The following is a 14,087-nucleotide window of genomic DNA, read 5'->3' on the forward strand; positions in this document are numbered from 1 at the left end:
TACCTCGAATACCTCGACTAGTAAATGGTGAAAATAACCTAAGAACAATGCTATTTATTTCTGTTCATAGTAATATGACTCAAATATCACAGCTGATGCAACTGCAACTATTATCGTATCGATATCATGACGAATTTGAGTCCTGCACTAGACTGAGATGATTTTGTCGTTCCCATTTGTTAGGTTCCTGCAAAACACTAACTGATAATAACTAAACTAAAGAAAAAACAATCAGATAAGAGGCTGGTTTTGAGAAATTTGAGTTCCAAAAAATCCGATAGTGTTCAAGATGCTGATTGAAATGTCTGTCCAACCCATACAGCAGTTTTTACATTCACACCTCAATATTATTGTGAAGATTCCGTTCAAATTGATGTTCTACATGTGACCCAACGTCGTCGATCCAATCATGCTCCACATTTTCTCGATACCTATAAAAATACAACTGCTAACGATGGCGGAGATGAAATTTCCTTCTCTAGTCATGCAACAATATGAAGCATCGCACTCAAGTAACTGTACATTCCGTTCAAATTGATGCTATCTATTTGAATTATTCTATTTTTGAAAGAAAACAAAGCTTTAACAGGAACTATTAGTTGATTCTCTTCAAAACATCAATCACATTTATAATATCGATCCTATGTTTACAAGCAGCGATCATCGCCACATGCGAATATATAGTTATTTCGACATGTTCAAAACAAAAGTTCCCACCTTTGCAATTTTTTATATTTTTGATTGATACATTAAATGATTTTCGAAAATATTCTTAAGTAGTGATGATATCAAGTGGAACCAAAATGGATAGAAAACAAAGCTTTAGCAGGAAATATTTTTTGATTGTTTACAATTATAGATGAGTTTTATGTACCTGCTTTTCCGCGTTGCTGGCCCTTTTGATCCCCCCAGCCTCACATGATGATTCTCAATATGTCTGTCTAGATTACGTTTGGTGATAGTAGAGTAACCGCACATAGGACAGACGTAGGGCTTCTCTCCAGTATGAGCTCTTACATGGACTTTCAATGAAGAACTAGTTCTGCAAGGGATATTTATTTGTAAGAAGACTTTCAGGAGTAACACTACCTAATGTAGATTTGCACTTGAAGCAAATTGCGTACCTAAAACGTTTAGGACAGAATTCACAGTAGAAAGGAAGTTCCCCAGTGTGAATTCGGTAATGGGTGGAGAAATTGTGGCGATAAAGCACATGAAAGTGTACGTTGCTCTCCAACAATAACAAATTAATTACATTAATCACATCCTTCGCTTACCAGTCCACATGTAGGGCACTCCATTTTCGGTTTGTATGGATCATCATTGGCGTTTGCTAGAGCTCCTATGACTTGAGACCTGTTCAGTGGGTTGAAAGAGGTACCCGGTACTAGAATAAGAAAGTAAAGGATATTCGAGAATTTATAAAAGCTGTCACATCAAAGGAAAAAGTATTTGAGGTGCGAAAGTTCGACTTTCCTTGAATCTTGGCATAGAGATTGCAACTTGTTGATAGTCGAATTTAAGCAACAGCCAAGATTGTTAACAAAATTTATTACGGCTAACGTTTCGGCGTTGTCGCCTTCGCCAGAGCCTGGAAAGTAAGAACATTTGCAATATATCCTCTTAAATGCCTCATCCAGAACAAGTCATCATCCCCTAGAATATTACACCCGGAAACAAAAACTAAAGAAGCCCAAATCGTTGTGCCTACCTTAGTAGCCGCGTTGCCGTGATGTTAGCGGATATCCGCGTGGTGCTATCGCTCCGCTGATACTAATTATGATGCGACCCGCATATGACCCCGTAGATCAAACCCGCAAGGGTCTTGATACAGAGCCAACTCGTTGGACACGGCTAAGCACTCTTCCTTTCTATTCATTTTTGGACCTTTTGCATTAATCCAAAACGCTTCTAAAGTTCTGCGAGCTATAATTTCGGGTTCGTACCATAGAATTGTGACAGCTATAGAGAAAGGAACGTTTTCATGACATTGTCTGCGGTGAACTCCGAGGCGAGTTGCTGCATTCGATTGTTTCATCCCCCTTAGATGTTCTTTAATGCGAACACAAACGGGGCGCCCTGTTTCGCCAATGTATTGGTCCTCACATGTGTAAATAAATAGAACAACCCAATCTGGAACGAAAACCTTTCCTGTATTGCCGTTATATTGATGACTGTTGCATTATATGCCCCACTCAAGACGAGATGGACACTTGTTTCGAGCTTCTAAACCAACAGTCCTCTTACATACGGTTCACAAGGGAAAAACCCAAAGAAAATTGGCTGTCCTTCCTCAATGTAGAAATACAGTGGTCCAATGGTGAATGGAAGACACGATGGTTCCGAAAACCTAGCAGCAAAAACATTCTAGTTCATTGTTTTTCCGCTCACCCTTGGAAAACTAAGAAATCTGTGGGTAAAAACATGTTTAGGACAGCCGTAAGGGTGACATCAGATGTCCAGGAGCGGATCGATGCGATCAACCTAGCGCAACGCATCGCGAATTCTAACGGTTACATTGGTAATGTAGCACGTAGGCCAGATCTTGGTGCGCAGCAAGAATATGCCACACTGGTTGAGTCGAATAAGATCAATTTCTTCATATCCGACGACTTGGGTAAAGCTATACGGGCTAGTCTGGTGAAATGCGGTCTCGAGGACCAAGTTAGAACTTTGGAAATACCTCCAACAAATCTCAAAAAGCAACTAGTTCGAAATAGAATGTACGATCGCTTCTGTCTCACTCCAGACTGTGTAATATGCCCATTCGGGAAGAAGGGGACTGCATGGTCTCTGGTGTAATCTATCTAATTTCGTGCAAAACATATGGGGACCAATACATTGGCGAAACAGGGCGCCCCGTTTGTGTTCGCATTAAAGAACATCTAAGGGGGATGAAACAATCGAATGCAGCAACTCCCCTCGGAGTTCAGCGCAGACAATGTCATGAAAACGTTCCTTTCTGCATAGCTGTCACAATTCTATCGTACGAACCCGAAATTATATCTCGCAGAACTTTAGAAGCGTTTTGGATAAATGCAAAAGAGCCGAAATGAATAGAAAGGAAGAGTGCTTATCCGTGACCAACGAGTTGGCTCTGTATCAAGACCTTTACAGGTTTTGATCTACGGGGTCATATGCGGGTTGCATCTTAATTAGTATCAACGGAGCGATTGCACCACGCGGATATCCGGTTACATCACGGCAACGCGGCTACTGAGGTAGGCACAACGATTTGGGCTTTTTTGGTTTTTGTTTCCGGGTGTAATATCCTACAGGATGATGACTTGTTCTGGATGAGGCATTTGAGAGGATATATTGCAAATGCTCTTACTTTCCAGGCTCTGACGAAGGCGAAAACGCCGAAACGTTAGCCGTAATAAATTTTGTTAACAATCTTGGCTGTTGCTTAAATTCGACTATCAACAAGTATTTGAGGTAATTTTTCGTTCTTCAAATCTCTAATTCAGCAGTGAATAGAATTGGCTTAGTTTGTGGGTAAAGCTCCTTACAAATCCAATGATAAGATGAACCAGGAGTACCACACTGCTAAAATTACTCGACAAAACAACTCTCAACAACGAGAATTCGACGGCATGTGCTAGCCAAATCTCTAATTCTTCACATACGGGTGCCACACCTAGCTCTCGATCGGAAACGTCTCCTGAATCTAATTGCATGTCGTCCGCTTCATTCCAAAACTCATCCCTTTCCGCAACGTTAGCATCTTCATGTAGAGGTTCCGCATTAGTGGAATCCTCAGCGTTGAGAGTGGGAGGAAGCTCCGCGTTCTAGAAAGAAATTAAGATTTGATAGACGTTGGACCAGTTCGGAACTTATAAAGAATACCTCAGATTTTTCTACAGAAACAACTAATTTCAACCCGTTTGGTCCTTCAATAGTTTGTGCGCGGCTTATATCATCGTTCTTACTGAAAGGTGTTAAAATCATAAAGCAAAGACGAAGAACATGCTTAAACAAACCTGCTGTATGTAACAAGTTTGGGATGGTAAACTTCATCTTTCTTTTGTGATTCTGATGGGTGATCATCACTTGCACTTTTGTCGCGTTCTGATTGTTCTTCGCCAACTTTTATGGTTACAAATTCTTCGCGCTCAATTCCACTTGATTTCTAAAGAGAAGAACCTTCAAATTTAGAGATTTGGTAGTCTAGAAACAGCTCCAAAAATCACATTTGTGGATGAGGAAACAAAAAAAAATTCCAACCTTGACCGTTATTCCAAATCCTGCTCCAGAGTTTCCCAAAACAGGTGCAGCACTAGGAACAACTTCGTTAAGACTGAGTGAATTTCGACGAAGAGCAGAGAAAGGAACATCATTGAAAGTCGCTACGACTTCATTTTCAAATGCTTCCATTACGCAAGCTTCAGCATGAATGTATAATTCCTCCTACAAATTAAGTGCAACGGTTCTGAGAAGGTGAAGAAAAAAAAATACAAGGAATCAATCAACCAGTATTATCATGCCATACAATAACGGGCTTATTCTGTCACGTGTGTGTGTGTGTTTATGCGTGTTTGTGTATGTGTATGTGTGTATGTGTGTTTGTGTATATGTATGTGTGTATGTGTGTTTGTGTGTGTATGTGTATGTGTATGTGTGTGTGTGTTACGAAAATCCAAAAAGAGGGTGCGACGGGTCTATCGGAGTCGAATTGATGCACTGGCGTCAGAAGGCTATAAAATCGGGAGAGAAGGGTCTCATGGCGTCGAATTGCTGTGCCACAGCGCAACAGTATCGCGCAGAAGCTTCGTGTGCATGTCGCAGAAGGTAAATTCGACGTTGCAACCGCTTCGTACCCGAGGCCACAGAGGCATTTCGTCTTTATGACTCCATATGTCTATCCCCTTGCACGTTTGCCTCAGTTTGGTAACATGCTTTCTTCAAAAAGTAGAAACACGCATGGCAAACGGCTGCTTAAATAGCAGCCAACAGTTTACATGATCTGAAGTAGTATCATATATATATATATATATATATATATATATATATATATATATATATATATATATATATATATATATATATATATATATATATATATATATATATATATATATATATATATATCAGTGGCAATGTTATTCACCTCATTTTACGTTAAAACATCATTCTGTGATAACTGTTGGGGGAAAAAAGGAAGAAAACCCATACTTAGAATAATGTTTTCGATTCGTGTCTGTATTATATTAGAATCAAACGAGTGTTTTAAGTTGAACTTTGAATGTTCTCCAAGTGTAGGAATGACTCGTTTCGAAAGAAAGCTACGAAATCTTTCGCCTAATGCTATTTTTAAAAAAAGGAGGAAGCGATGTTAGAAAAACAATTCTAATTTCACAGAAATGCCATCAATATGAATTTCCATCGATCTGAGAATGCGGACGAAGCAAACACCACAAAATTCTAAAGTCCAGCCTTAGCCGGACGTTCAGACTAATAAAAGGATAAAGTTACTACCGTATCAATCCACTTGGGATGCGCCAACGCGTTTTACTGCAACTCGTAATCGTTGAGATTTTGGAACGCGTTTTCGCCTACAATGACTTACGAGGGACAGCCAATGATCAAGTCAGTGTTTTTATCTTCATTGACAAGTCTGGTACCAATTTATCAATGGGATGAAAGGCTTATTTGGCACGAGGGAGGTTTCTATCTAACCATCTACCGTATGGTCACAGCGCATCTCAAACTGACAGCACCACGCCAGCCCATAAACGAAAGAGTAGGAAAACGAAATGAAAAGTAGTACCGGAAATTTTAAGAAAATGAGTAATTGGTGAAAGACGTTGAAAACATCAAACGAACAATCTCTGAGAGCACGGCAGAGCATTAATTCACTTGCAGCAGTACTGTTGTATAGAAAGATTGGATAATTTTGAAAATTTTTCCCCAATCCACAACAATTGATCGACAGATGTGTCGTCTTTCAGACCAAAATTTCCATATTTGAAGCGCTAAATTTTCTAGGAACGGCAGACGGCATTTTCAAGTAGTAATCCTTCTTCACACAAAACACCAGTCTCAGTTTTAGCGGGATTGTCGCCTCGGTTAAGTGCATAGAAACAAACGTTGTCAAAAATGTCCGCTCTTCCCACTTAACACTTCATTTTATTGATTTCAGGGGACAAAAATCGATGGAATCTGAAAAGCAATTAGTACAATAAACTGTTGACATGTTTTGTAGATCATGTGATTCAAAACTTGTGCAAGAGTCGCTTAAACCTCAGGATCGGTCTCAAAACATTGACCTTTCAGAACCCTCTTCATTCTTGGAGACAAAAAGAGGTCTGGCGGTGACCGATTAGCTGTGCGGGGGCTGCAAAATCGTAGTCACATTTTTCTTCTGCAGTTAATCCCTCACTAACAGTGCTTTCTGCTGCGGGTAGTATTGTATGTAAGGTTCGATACGACGCCGTTATCTACTGCTAGCTCCGGACGCACTGTAAGCCTAATGTACACAAAAACAGTTCTGGTGATTCTGCGAACTGCTCCATCACAATTGAAAAGTTTCAAAACTATTAGGAACAGCGACAAACTCCTTGACGATGAAGGAGTCTAAATGCTTATCTAGTCTTTCTAAATGTCCAGTCCAGTCTAAATGTATCCAGTCTTATACAGTCTAAATGATTACTATTATATTGTAATAGAAGATACCTTGTTCTTGAACATCCTATGACATTCATTGCAACAAAAATGACGCCTGCACACCAATGTCCTATTTGATACAGTGGCAGAGGACCCCATTTCTCAAAAAGAACATCAAGTGAATTGGAATAGACCCATAATAGATTAAGTTGTAAGTAATAATGTGTAACAACACAACATCCGAAACAATCCGTAGGACAGAGTATTCCTTCATTAACAACATTCATAGGAAAACGTGAGATCGATATTTAGAAACTATTACACTTTCATTTCCTACAATAAAAAGGAAGTTAACTATACGGCGCTTGAGCTAGAAAAATAAGAATAGGTAACATTCGAAATGGACTTCTAATACAAAGATATACAATTGGAGGGACTGTAAAAACCAAGTTCAACAATATCCAACAATATTGCACGGCTTGTCCGAAAATGAGTATGCAAAAAATAAACTTCTGTTGTAGCAGAATAAAGAAAAGCAAAAACTCAACTCAAAGACAACAAATACCCAACAGGTTGGTTCGTCAATCGTTACGCTGGTTACTTCGGTTTGACAAGTTGCTGCGCTCAAAGAAAGAACGTCCTGTAATTAAAACAAGACTGCTGTTCACACAACGCAAGAAAATTTTAGTGCTCCATTTCTGCAGAAGTAGAGAATGCAAAGCAGTCATTGTTGTTTGCAACGTTTAAAGGTCCTACGTGTCCCGAAGCTCATAAAGCTCGGACGTATACGAGGATGATTAGTTTTTTATTATCTTACTTATTTTAAACTGCTATCCAAAGTGCGGATGTTGCTGCTATCAAGGTAATATATGAAGTCAATGGACTGCACTCCAGCGAAAGTCACTATGATATTTGTATCTATTTGATCAAAAATTGTTTTGGGTATTAGATCTTCCGCAACAAGAAAAAAATGTTAATGATATCTAAAAACAAAAGAAGAATACTGGTGATCCCGCTTACGAATGATACCCACGCAACAAACACTTCAAAGTATCGACACCCTACAAGGAAGTCCAGTCAATAGGTTCGCGGCCCATTCGGACCAATTCGACGTTAGCTCTCGAGAAGCACCTGCATCCGAACCATTTACTAGCACTCAGCGGAGAAGGATGAGCGGTCTGAATGAATTGACGTAAAACTGCAATTGTAAAATCTAAAGTTGCATCTCGAAGGTTAAAATGGAAAAGAAAAATAATACTCATCTTCGGAAAATCACTCACTCAGAATGCAAGAAACATCCAGAACTAATAAATCAAGTTTAAATAACGGTGATTATTTGTATTGGCAGCAAACAAATTTTAAGAAAGATTCAAAAGGAGCTATCACCGCATTTCTTCATCGTTTTCTAAAGATCACTGAAAAGTCTCTCCGGAAATCTCTCTACACTTGTTTCAAAACAAGGATTAAAACTAAGAAGCATGAAAGCAACACTCGGGATTTTATTTCGACATTGCTAATAATTCATCTCTCTTTCAGAAAAAAGTGCTTGCAAATTCCTTTTAATTTGAAAAGACGAATATTATAATTCAGAAAACATCATGAGAAGAATGATTTTTTTAGGTGGTTGGAGCAAAGAAGAAGAAAATTGCGTGCACAGTACTGCTGCATTACGAATGAAGCCACCACATCAATGAAGTTAATTCTAACAGTTGATGCTAACATTTCATTTCACTTTCTTTACATTTTGGTCTATTTTACGCATATAAATTATATAAGTATATATACACATGCATTACATAAAAACCACATGTTATATATATACACATGTATATATATATATATAATACAAATATATATACACATACATGTATATATACATATGTATATATATATATATATATGTACATATGCACATGTATATACACGTATATATATATATATATATATGTGCACACGCACACGACGCATCGCGTCGAAAGGTGGAGAAATAGATGGGAGACTTCTAACACCGGAATCAACTATTTGCAAAATACTTTCCTCATCGTACTTCGAATTTTTCGACCTTACACAAAGATTACTAGAGATCATCTAGTAAACAATTATAATGGTAACGACACCTTGATTACAGCGTGTTTCTTCCTATCAATGAGGCCTTCCTTCTTGTGAGCAAATCCACCCCATAAAAGAAATACGACTCCTTCGGTCATTGAGGAAATCAGGCAGATTACTTTGTCCGTAAACTTTTGCCAGCCAATCTTTTCATGTGAATTCGCTTTTCCAGACCTGATAGAATGTACTTCAGACCTAACACAGTACAAACCACTTGGAGCAAAACTGTTTGAGAAAACGAAACGAGCTTACTCGACTGTCAATGTGGCATTGAGCATAAAGACTCCCTGGGTGGCCCACTTTTCCAAGAACCCATGATTAGGAATGAGAAATCCCGGAATATCATTGCTTAGCTCCTCAAAAGAATTATTAGGAAGCAATTTTTGCATACCGTCAACGCTTGCGATATTATGCAACAGATCAGGTAAGAGCAGTGTCCGACCTTATAGATGTTTTTCAAGGAAGGGGGCGGAGGTACACCCTTCTTCACAGAAAACGAGAGCCCATGAGCCTAAAAACGCAGAATATTTCAAAGCATCTAAAATAAAAAAGTCACCGCTCAATAAAGTCACATCTTGAAAGTAAACCAAGTCGGAAACTCAACTGGCCAATACCATGGTAAGGATCTTGACCAATGATGACTACGCGGACTTTTTCTACCGATGTGAGATTGAAAGCAGAGAAAATTTCTTCACTTGGGGGGAAAACGGGAACCTTCTAAATAATGCAGAAATTTAGCACCTATTTTAATATGAAAAGAGAACAATGTTTTAAAGCACGTGCCCGAGCATACTGACTGCGGAGAAATGATTCGATTTCGTGCATGTACTTCTTGTTAAATTCTTCTTTCAGAATGCTACGCCAGTGCTTGTCCGTCAAAAGACTGTACAAACAGAAACCTGTACTGACAGTGGCATTTTCTTTTTGCGTCTGAAATTGAGTGGACAAAAATATCTAATGAACATTTCACAGTAAAGAATTACTTCTTCAAAACCTGGAAATATGTTTGCAACGGGGAAGAAAGCGGCACGATGTTTTGAAGAGGTTCTGCTCTTCCAGACACGGTTTTTAGGTTTTGTAGCTGAACATTTCTTTTGACCGGACTTTTTTGGTTCACATTCTTATAGAGTACTCTCGTTCATGAATTCGTAAGTAATTCATATGAAATTACAATCAGCACTTCTATCATTTTTAACCAAAGACTATATGATTTACTAATGTTGTGAAGTAGTGCAAGTACTGCTGATTGCTTTTGCCTTATTAGCTGTTGATTTTTTCGAGTCGAGCAATTTTTGACGCCTTTGTTGGTTCTACGCTTCCTGCGCTTTCAGTTCGATTCGTGATCACACTCATTATCCGTTCGTATTTGCAGGGTAATACTGATTACCCTTCTCGCCTTTTTTTGCAGCTGCATTGCGGATATCCCCGAAAACCAGCAACTAGTAAGTCTACTTCGCAACGACTATCAACTCGACATTTTCGTATATCAGAGACTCAAATATTGTCCAGAACTCTTTATACTCTCCATGGCTTCCTTGAAACTTTGGCACCATTGTGATTGGAGGTTTGATGACGCAACGTCCTCCAATGGATGACGGAGTTGTATCTGTGTATAGGGCCATTATTTACGAAATCCTCATGGTTCGTCACCAGTTAGGTTTTCTCCTTGAAATGTGGGCGCAAATTTGATTCGCATTTCTTGTAATTCTTGTATCTACTGCAAATGATTCAAAAGTAAAAACAGATCTAGCATCTTTTGTCATGGAATAATGAAAATCTTCCTCTAGTATCTCAGCATCCGTAATAATTTCTTGTCGATCAGTTTTCAGGTTTACATTCCTTTCAAATCTTCCACGTTGTTAATTTTGTCCTGAAGAACTTCGATGATTCGATCGATCACCAATTTAAGCGTGTGGTGGCGCATTTTTCGAACATTGGAGTGTGGATATTCTTCAGAGTGTAACAGCGTTCGCTGGTAAACTTATCAATAAGATCACATCTGCATCTTATCTGTGCTTCCACCAAAAAGGAGGGTGAAGCTTATGCTACATTCCTATAATATACACAATAATTGTGAAGGGGGAGAAACTGTGGAAGGACAAAAGCAGATAGCTATTTAGGAGACAATATAAGTGGAATGAAGCGGGTGGATAACCCAACTCTAGTCGCAAGAAGCCGGAGTTAAGTGAGACGTATCGAAGAGCAGCTGAACTGTGGTTCGCTACGGTCGCTTTTCTTTGGGGATAAGCAGTTCGCAGAGCTGCGCTGCATAGACGTTGTCACTATTGATGAGCGCCATCATCATGCGAGTTTTAGAAACAGCATAGCTGTGCCTTGCAAGTTAGTGCTGCGGTGACGTCAGTTCGTAATGTTGATAAAACCAAAAATTGGTAGTGGTCACGTTGTCTAATGCGCGGTTGAAGATGTTCCCCTTCCTCCGACGAACCGATCGACGATTTCTACTCGTATAAGATTACTCGAAGACATAACATTGAAACACAAGGTGCTACACGAGTCTCAGGGAGAATGCCAAAGACATTTCAACACGTAAAGGAATTTCTGCTCAAATTGAATCTTGATCAAAATGTACGAAGTTTCTCGGGAGGGAAGGTTGTAATCAAAAATGACCACCAAACTTTCTGGCTTGGTTTTTTTTTCAACGACGATCGAAAATGCGTGAGTCTTTATGAGTTTGTGTGAACGCATGAACACGAAAAAGTAAAGATTGACATGTTACCTCGTTTTCTTCTGTTTTCGTTCTCTTTTCACACTGTGTATCTGTAGTAGCAAGTGTAGCTACGTCTCCTTTCCTCTTAAGAGCACGAAAAAACATGTCTGGAATCTTCTTCGCAGGTGATGGTGCCATCTTCAATGCTGCAAGGTCATTCAAAACACAGGCACAGAAAAAAAAATAAGAATGAGAAAAGAAAGCAAGAATAAGAAAAAGAAAAATATATACACAAAAAAAACATGGAAAATAATACAAACAAAAATAATCTCAGCGAGAATACCACTGCGATCTCCTAACAGAAAGAAGTCATGAAGCAGAACTCAGTATGTATAGTCAAAGATGAGAATTAAACGGTATACCCTAATAAAAAACGACATTCAAATATCTGGCTAGGTCTGATTTCGTTAGTTTTAGATAGTCGGACGAGTTGGTCTGCACGTTGGTTCGAAACCAAGATTGATGGATAGCATGATGGCGTAAACAAGCTCCTTAAAGCTCATTTTCCTTGTTCAAAGGGGACGAAATGTAGCTAGGTCTGATTTCGTTAGTTTGCTGTCAAGGCATCTTCCTCAGAGATTTCAGTTGCTGGATCTGCTACATTTCCTGACTGCGAAGAACCAAAAGTAATGAAACTAATTATGCGCAAGTAGAAGAAAAAACATAGCAATGCAACTCCTGACAACTGAAATCACATCGTTGCAACAAAAGAAACTAAAGAAAACAGGACATTGCCAAGACTGAGGGGGAGGGGGGAACTCAACCCTGTTCTGGTCGACTTGTACTTTCGTGCGCAGAAAAAAAAGTTCCTAGAGGGCAGAGACCGTCCTTAACCGCCAAATGCTACATCTTAACGCAAAGGCCTTCTTTAGCGCTTCAAGCATGTGAACACAGATCAATGTGTGGAAGTTGCTGCATACAAAGAATTCTTTTTTTTTTTTTGTTGAAAGTATTATGCAATACGAATTGGGTGTTCATTTCCAGTAAGCGTGTTTGGAGGGATGAAGACAAAGCATTTGTTAGCAGCATTAGTTTCAGCTCTATCTTCCTTTTTTCTCATAGTATTTCTAGCCTATATGTCAAGGACTCTCGAAGACTAATGCTTAAGTTTTAGAAACCGGACTGACTTAGTTATTCACTTCCAGTGATGAGCTTTCGATTAATGAAGTATCGCCCTCTCAAATGAGAAATTGTCACCTAAGAACGGTTTTTGAGCTCTATGGAAATTTAGCGCCCAGAAATTCAACCCAATAAGAGCGGCGCTGAGTAGCACGACTATAGAAGCTATATGAATTAACTTGTACCCAAACAAAGAAGGAAGAGTCCTGAAGAGGTTACGCTATCATTCACTCGTTATGGTGACGGAAAAGGAGCAGCCAGTTCCACTAGAGACGTGACGCGTCACGCTTAGTGCCGCCTACAAAGGATCTACGAATCCACTACAGCCTTCCCACAACCATACACACAACCATAAAGGCAGCATTGCACGAAATTAACTATGTTGGGATCTCTCTGAAACAACAAAGTTAGTTGAGTTCATTTGTAGACTACAAGTACAAAACCAATAAATAGAGTTCTGAGAGACTCGTAAGCGCGTACAAAGGTGGCGCGTAGTAAGAAGTAGCGCTATTTACCACGACGATTAGTGGGAATTGAACGTGGTGGCGCTCATACTCGTACTTTCCTATTCTCCGTATTACCCCACATACGACGTCAATTTTATGATACGCTGTCTTCAGCATCTCTTTCAATACTTTATGACCGACATGCCACATACTAGTGGACAGGTACACCTGCCGCGATTGCGAGCGAACCGACAAGCAATGGACTGCTGACGTTTCACACACCTTTTTCAGCACAATTACAAAGGATCGAACGTAAGCGCGTTCCTTCTCTTTTCTAGCATTCATGAGCTACATTCTTTAACCTTTTCGTGAAGAGATCCCAAGATCGTCAATTTTGTGGCATGCTGCACTCGAGGTGTATTATCCAGCGCCAAAGTGCTCAATAAGGCGACGTACGCACGGTTGGATTGAATGAATGGACACGTGGTATTGTACAACTCATGAGGCAGACTTTGCACGAGAAAAACAGAAGATATGTTCCGAGAAAAAACGGTCACCGGCACATTCTGAGGCCATGATAGCGAATACTCATTACACACAACCGTAAGAGGCAGTTTCAACACAAAAGTCAACAACATGTTACATACCTTTGAAAGCGTGAGAACTTTTTCAATAAGTGAACCGTAGACCATAGACAGCTGTATACAGTAAAAGTAAAGGGAAAAAACTAGGAGATCAAACACTACACCACGGTATTAATTATGTTAATGGAAACGATGTTAAAGTTACGAAATGCATTCTACAAAGAGGAAAGAGACTACCTGTAGGAACTAGTATTAATGAAATAATGTAAACAGCAAAAACGAGTATTACATTCAACGCGGGAAAAAATGGTGATGTAGGAAACAAAAATCACAAGATCTCACAGAGATCAGCAAGTTGAGCGAACAAGTCGTATACGATTAGTAACACCGGGTTCAATATAAGTCAAGAAAAAAATTCGACATGAAGAATATGTCGAAATCCGAACAAAATACATTGCAACTAGAACGCGCTAACTGTGAGAACGTTCAGCTATT

The 14,087-nt window shown here is 39.3% G+C and overlaps 3 protein-coding genes across 4 annotated transcripts; all 3 read right to left on the bottom strand.

Annotated features, from left to right (window-relative positions):
* Positions 1-124: 124 nt before the first annotated feature.
* On the bottom strand, positions 125-6,690 carry RB195_009981 (uncharacterized protein; the record flags this gene model as incomplete). The annotated part of the gene is made up of 10 exons (XM_013441742.2): positions 125-187; positions 341-431; positions 875-1,042; positions 1,125-1,231; positions 1,278-1,387; positions 3,641-3,791; positions 3,850-3,931; positions 3,984-4,132; positions 4,228-4,410; positions 6,676-6,690. 10 exons carry the CDS (start codon positions 6,688-6,690, stop codon positions 125-127), a joined length of 1,119 nt encoding a protein of 372 aa, XP_013297196.2.
* Positions 6,691-7,230: 540 nt separating this feature from the next.
* RB195_009982 (uncharacterized protein) lies at positions 7,231-11,581 on the bottom strand (the record flags this gene model as incomplete). Of its 2 annotated transcripts, XM_064190772.1 has the most annotated exons (8): positions 7,231-7,246; positions 7,672-7,784; positions 8,724-8,889; positions 8,968-9,071; positions 9,158-9,226; positions 9,376-9,432; positions 9,499-9,645; positions 11,453-11,581. In XM_064190772.1, the coding sequence occupies 8 exons, from the start codon at positions 11,579-11,581 to the stop codon at positions 7,231-7,233; spliced, it is 801 nt and encodes a 266-aa protein (XP_064048355.1). The 2 variants fall into 2 exon arrangements, with proteins under 2 accessions (XP_064048355.1, XP_013297197.2); XM_013441743.2 differs by lacking the exons at positions 7,231-7,246; positions 9,376-9,432; positions 9,499-9,645 and having other exon boundaries at positions 7,668-7,784.
* Positions 11,582-13,349: 1,768 nt separating this feature from the next.
* Positions 13,350-13,700, bottom strand: RB195_009983 (uncharacterized protein; the record flags this gene model as incomplete). The annotated part of the gene is made up of 1 exon (XM_064190773.1): positions 13,350-13,700. The coding sequence occupies one exon, from the start codon at positions 13,698-13,700 to the stop codon at positions 13,350-13,352; it is 351 nt and encodes a 116-aa protein (XP_064048356.1).
* Between the last annotated feature and the right edge of the window lie 387 nt (positions 13,701-14,087).

The sequence above is a fragment of the Necator americanus genome, chromosome III, assembly GCF_031761385.1.
Source record: "Necator americanus strain Aroian chromosome III, whole genome shotgun sequence".
Taxonomy (NCBI): Eukaryota; Metazoa; Nematoda; class Chromadorea; order Rhabditida; family Ancylostomatidae; genus Necator; species Necator americanus.